General features: G+C 56.6%; 1 protein-coding gene across 1 annotated transcript in view; it reads left to right on the top strand.

Annotated features, from left to right (window-relative positions):
* EZH1 (enhancer of zeste 1 polycomb repressive complex 2 subunit) overlaps nucleotides 1–5,236 on the top strand; it is a 13,418-nt gene extending 8,182 nt beyond the window's left edge. The window contains exons 11-19 of the mRNA XM_009579314.1: nucleotides 417–508; nucleotides 1,099–1,139; nucleotides 1,658–1,783; nucleotides 2,802–2,980; nucleotides 3,669–3,764; nucleotides 4,164–4,245; nucleotides 4,392–4,472; nucleotides 4,846–4,930; nucleotides 5,049–5,236. Of these exons, the coding sequence (XP_009577609.1) occupies nucleotides 417–508; nucleotides 1,099–1,139; nucleotides 1,658–1,783; nucleotides 2,802–2,980; nucleotides 3,669–3,764; nucleotides 4,164–4,245; nucleotides 4,392–4,472; nucleotides 4,846–4,930; nucleotides 5,049–5,109 (843 nt within the window). The 3' untranslated portion in view covers nucleotides 5,110–5,236. The remainder of the gene's footprint in view (nucleotides 1–416; nucleotides 509–1,098; nucleotides 1,140–1,657; nucleotides 1,784–2,801; nucleotides 2,981–3,668; nucleotides 3,765–4,163; nucleotides 4,246–4,391; nucleotides 4,473–4,845; nucleotides 4,931–5,048) is intronic.
* The last annotated feature ends 208 nt before the right edge of the window (nucleotides 5,237–5,444 follow it).

Below are 5,444 nucleotides of genomic sequence, written 5' to 3'. Positions count from 1 at the left end.
GGCACAGCGGCAGGAGGGAGGCCTTCGCCGCTGCTTGCCTGTTGTTTTTGCTTCTCTGCCACAAACCTCCTCGAGGAATGTGTTGCATCAACACTTTGTGGACTTCAGTGTTGTTATTTTGCAGTACTGCTGCTGTTTGCAGAACGAGCCCCGCGCATGCCCAGTGCTCTTGGCTTCCTCCAGAGTACCTTGTCTGAGGCTGGGCGCACCGGCAGGGTGGGAGCTCTTGTTCCCAGGCAAAAGAAGCAATGACAGCCGTGGCCAGTGAAACTGGGGGCAGAACTGCCCGCTTACTGGTCCAGGGACTGGGACCCCCCCTGTGTGTGCTTGCTTACACTCTCTCTATTTATGCTTTAGATAAAAACAACTTGAGTACACTGAACTTCATTCTTCTTTTTGCTTCTGTTCTTTGGTAGGTCTTTCAGTTTGCAGTGAAAGAATCACTTATAACAAAACTGCCAACAAACGAATTAATGAATCCATCCCAGAAGAAGAAAAGGAAGCACAGGCAAGTGTTGGACAAGCTTGTTTTGTTCTTAAAATGCAACCAGATCCACTGCTTTTTGTGCCAAAGCATTCCTGGTAATCCCCATCTGGCTCCCATCTGCGCACACGTCCTGCTGTCACACAGGGCTGCTGGTGCTGCTGGCTGGGCGCTGGCTCCTGGCCTCTCTCCCTGGTGCTGCTGCCCTGGCTGGGAGGCTCTGTGGCCCTGGGCTCAGCCCCGGAGGAGAGGGCAGCACGGTGCCTGGCTGCAGTGCCACACTGCTGCCGGAGGGCCGGTACCGCTGTCCTAACGGCAGCCTTAGCCTCAGCTCCCTGACTTACAACCTACTTTTTGTGTGTTGATCCCACTGTGTCCAGTATTATTCTGGCTCTAGCATTTGCCTTAAATAACTAATGCTGCAGTTGCATTGTTCTCATCTTTCTCTGCTTTACGGCCGGCTGATGGTTATTAATGCATGAAGCTGCCAGACAGCCTCGCTGGAATCGCCTGGGTCCCGCTGCCGCGCTGACTGGCAGTGCCGAGCAGTCGTGGCCGGCTCTTCCTGACGGAGGCTCGCGCGTCCCCTCAGACCCTCTCTGCTTCTCTTCCAGGCTGTGGGCTGCGCACTGCAGGAAGATTCAGCTGAAGAAAGGTAGCGTTTGCTGTGGCTGCGTCACGCGAGGTTTGCAAGGCCGCTCACCCACAGGATCTAGTTCTCCGGCTCTGACTCGTGCAGCGGGACGGCCGTGTCCTGCTTTCCAGCCCCGCAGCTGCAGCAGCACAGAGGGGGAGCAGGTCCCCCCAGCCGGGCTCCGTGGGGTGCCGCGGGCCAGCCCCGCTGCACTGTGCCGTGGGAATCACCGCTGTGCCAGCGCTCTCGCTGAGGCAGTACGTGCAGTGCGGTCTCGCTCCAGCCAGAGGGGAGGCTGAGGTTTGGCGGGCAGCCCCGCTGTAAAATGGGCTGTTCCGGGCAGAGCAGGCGTGTGCCATGTGTCGGTAATCACAGCCATGTGTCTGCGGGAGCTGTGCGCTAGGTGCTGCTGGGCTCCCTGCCCTCTGCAGGCAAACGCCGAGCTTGCACCTTCTCTGCTCCAGAGCCCTGGGCGTGCTACTTTCAGACATTTTTGCAATGTGCAGCTTCTAATCCGGGCATTTCTCCTCTTGTTCTAGATAATTCACCTACCCAGGTGTACAACTACCAACCCTGTGACCACCCCGAGCATCCCTGTGACAGCTCCTGTCCTTGCATCATGACTCAGAATTTTTGTGAGAAGTTCTGCCAGTGCAACCCTGACTGTAAGGAGAAACCTAGGACTATTGGGCAGGAAAGCAGCCAGCTCTCCTGACACAGACAGAGGGGGGGTGCAGAGCTGGGACTTGCTGGAGGCCTGCTTTACTCCTGCATTCACTGCTCCGTCCATTTGCAGCAGTTAGATTAGCACTCTGCTAAAGTCCAAGGGGAAACTGTTCCATGCTGTCCCGTGACTCTCAGCAGCTGAGATACGCGCTCTTGTTAGAGAATGCTCGTCTGCATGTCTGTATCCAGCATCAACAACCCATGGGTGATGCTGCTGGTTCCCTGGGAGCAGGATGTGTGGCCAGCAGTTAGGGTGGGAGTTGGGTCACTGCTCTGCCATGGTTATTTTTCCTCTCTGGGCTTCCATTCCTAGCTCTGCAATGGAGATAACCACACTTGCCCACATCAGTGGGGCTTCTGAGGGTTAAGGGTTATGACACAGTTGGGGCTGGAAGGACTACAGGGTGATGGAGCCAATTCAGGCTCCAGGATTCTCTGTACTGATCTGTTATGTTTATACTATCCAAGCTGTTTATTTTCAAACTGCACATAATTAGTCCCAAGAGGCAGATCAGCATCTCCAGCCATGCAGATGGGAAGGACCCTGTACATGATCTGTGCTCTGCTAGGTGTGAGCGGTACTCAAAGCTCCCGTGCACGCAGAGTGTTTCTATGATTTGTTTCCAGCTCCTGGGCGCCCAGGCTGCCTCACGTTCACCTTGTCTCATTGTGTTCTTAGTGAGCACTGTCCTGGTGACGTTGGGGGCAGGAAGGCGGTCTGGGGGCTCCTATCTCTGCTGCCCAGAGCAGAGTGGGTGTAGAGCTTTTTATTAGCACAAAGGCACCTTCCTTATGTTAGCAGGGTGGTGGGCAGGCAGCGTGGCCCTTGGTCACGGACAGGCTTACTTCTGTACCTGCCCAGGGCCTGCCAGGGTGAGACCTGGCTCAGGAGGAGCTTCTGTGTTCCTGCAGGGCTGAAAGCCTCATGGTGCAAAACTGTGGGCTGTGTTGCTGCAGGTCAGAACCGCTTCCCAGGCTGCCGCTGTAAAACCCAGTGCAACACCAAGCAGTGCCCATGCTACCTGGCTGTGCGGGAGTGCGATCCAGACCTCTGCCTGACCTGTGGGGCTTCGGAGCACTGGGACTGCAAGGTGGTCTCCTGCAAGAACTGCAGCATCCAGCGAGGTCTCAAAAAGGTATTGACAGCAGCGTGGCTCTGGACTGCTGGCAGGGGGCTGCCTCAGGGTAGAGCTGATAAACAGAGCTCCTGCTGCGTGGGAGAGGGTGTGCGAGCTGCCCGCAGCTGTCTGCGTGAGGAGGTCTGGAAGAGAAGCTGCTCTGCCCCGGGCTTCTGTAGCACTTAATCTAGAGTATGGATTATGGACGTGAAAATTGGGAGACGGGAGTTACATGAGGAAGGGTGAGAACAAGGGAGTGTAAGAAGTGACTCCAGAGAAAGGTTAGGTCTTGAATTCTGCTGGTCAGGGCAAGGGACTGCACTTAAAAAGGACCAAACTTCAGAGAAAGATGCAAATTAGTGGGTGTCAAATAATGTGCAGCTCCAGCCTAATAGTGCTATGACCTGTAAGTCTGTAGGGAGCCATGTGTCACCTTAAACCAGGGTGTGCTGGGTAGAAGAGACTGGCTCCCCTTTGCTCCTCAGAGTTACTCAACCCTGTGATGTTGGGACTCCGAGTGTGGCAGCCAGTGCAGCACGGCTGTTCCTGGGCACTGCCCTAACCCCGGCGTGTGCAACTGTGCTGGGAAGTGGAGAGCTCTTCACTGTTGCTTTCTGGCCTGCCTGATGCATGCGGTGTGATCTCTGTGTGCTGGGAGGTGGTGGGCCTGCTGACCATAACTGTTTCCTTTTCACCTTGGCTCCAGCATTTGTTGCTGGCACCGTCGGATGTCGCTGGCTGGGGGACTTTCATCAAGGAATCTGTGCAGAAGAATGAGTTCATCTCTGAGTACTGTGGTGAGGTCAGTGCTTTTGCCCGTGCTGGGGCTGCTGCGCTCCGTGCTCGGGAGGCTGCGTTTAGTGACAGTGCTTCCTTCGGCTGCTGGTCCGGCGGGGACAGCAAGCCTTCCCCAGCTCGGCTGAGGCTATCGGCTCAGTCTGACCAGGTTTAGAGATTGAATCTTGCACCATTTTGGGACCCATCTCAGTACCTCCAGGCCCTCCACCGTGGAGAAGCGTGTTGTGTATGTGCCGCTCCCTGGGAGCCCAGCTTTTGTCTCTGCTCCCTCCCTGGGAGCCCTGGCGAGCTCCTGCCCGTGGGGTGGGAGGGCGGGAGGCTGTTTCCAGGAGGTAGGTGAGCACTGCTCCTCGCAGTGATCCTCGCTGTGCCCTCAGTCTCTCAAGGCGTTCTCCTTCTCCAGCTTATTTCACAGGATGAGGCTGACCGGCGAGGGAAGGTCTATGACAAGTACATGTCCAGCTTCCTCTTCAACCTCAACAACGGTAACTGGCCTGGGGCTTCGAGGGGTGGAGGAGACTTGGGCGTCCTGGCAGGGGGCTGGTGGCTGGGCGGGCAGTCTCAGTCTATCTGTCGCCTGAGCAGCAGGCCTGTCTTTACACTACAGTTTTCTTCTTTTTTTCCTTAATAGATTTTGTTGTTGATGCCACCCGCAAAGGAAATAAAATCCGCTTTGCCAATCACTCGGTGAACCCCAATTGCTATGCCAAAGGTGAGATATCCCTGCCCAGTCAGATCTCGGTGGGGGAAGGTTCTCTGGGGTCCTGCTCAGCTCTGGGATTGCAGTGGATTCTCCAGGGGTCCCAAGTTGCCCTGAGCCTGTGGGAGCAGCAGAACTTCAAAGAGCTGGACAAAGTCCCCTCCTCTCTGCAGCAGGTCATGTTCCTGCTGGTGAGGGCCCTGCTCAGCTCTGCGGTGGCCCTGGCCTCACAAGGAGAGATCACCGCTAGAGAGCGGCTCCTGCTAGGCAGGAGCTCGGGTACCACGGCCCCAGGGACCGGCAGCTGGCCGGGCAGGGCAAAAGTGCTGTGAGAACCTCCTGGCCTGAGCTGGAGCTGCCTCTGATGTCGTCTCTCTGGTTGCAGTTGTGATGGTGAACGGAGACCACCGGATAGGGATCTTTGCCAAGAGGGCCATCCAGGCAGGAGAGGAGCTCTTCTTTGATTACAGGTACCTTGGGAAGAGGCCGGCTGGGGACTGGGGTGCAGGGTTGACCCCGCTTTCTGTGCGCATGTTTGTGTGGAGCGTGGGAGGTCGTTACAGCAGCCGTGACTTTCCTATCTTGTAGGTACAGCCAGGCAGACGCCCTGAAGTATGTCGGCATAGAGAGGGAGACGGATATCATCTAGGCTCTGTGCAGGGTGGTCCCCAGCACACCTTGCTGCTGCACCTTGTAAGCAATGCCATGTTTGCTTCATGCTGACATGACTGCTGCTGTTCCTGTTGCTGTGTGTGTCACAAGTGCTACTTTCCATCCAGACGCCCAGAGAGAGACTCGGGGCAGGAGTGTGAGTGGCTGCTGCTGGGATGGCAGCTTTGCCAGCCCTGGGGGGGGGCAGGCTCTGGAGCCTTGCTCTGCAGGCGATCTCCTGGGCCGGAGGGAGCCCATGGACCAAGGCAGCTGGGGCTTGAAGAAAAGCTGTGGTGCAGGAGAAGGGACAGCGGCGAATTCTCAGACTCTTTC

This window comes from Fulmarus glacialis, unplaced genomic scaffold, assembly GCF_000690835.1.
Source record: "Fulmarus glacialis isolate BGI_N327 unplaced genomic scaffold, ASM69083v1 scaffold22550, whole genome shotgun sequence".
Taxonomy (NCBI): Eukaryota; Metazoa; Chordata; class Aves; order Procellariiformes; family Procellariidae; genus Fulmarus; species Fulmarus glacialis.
The sequence above is the reverse complement of the archived record's forward strand: the minus strand, read 5'-3'. Positions and strand labels throughout refer to the sequence as shown.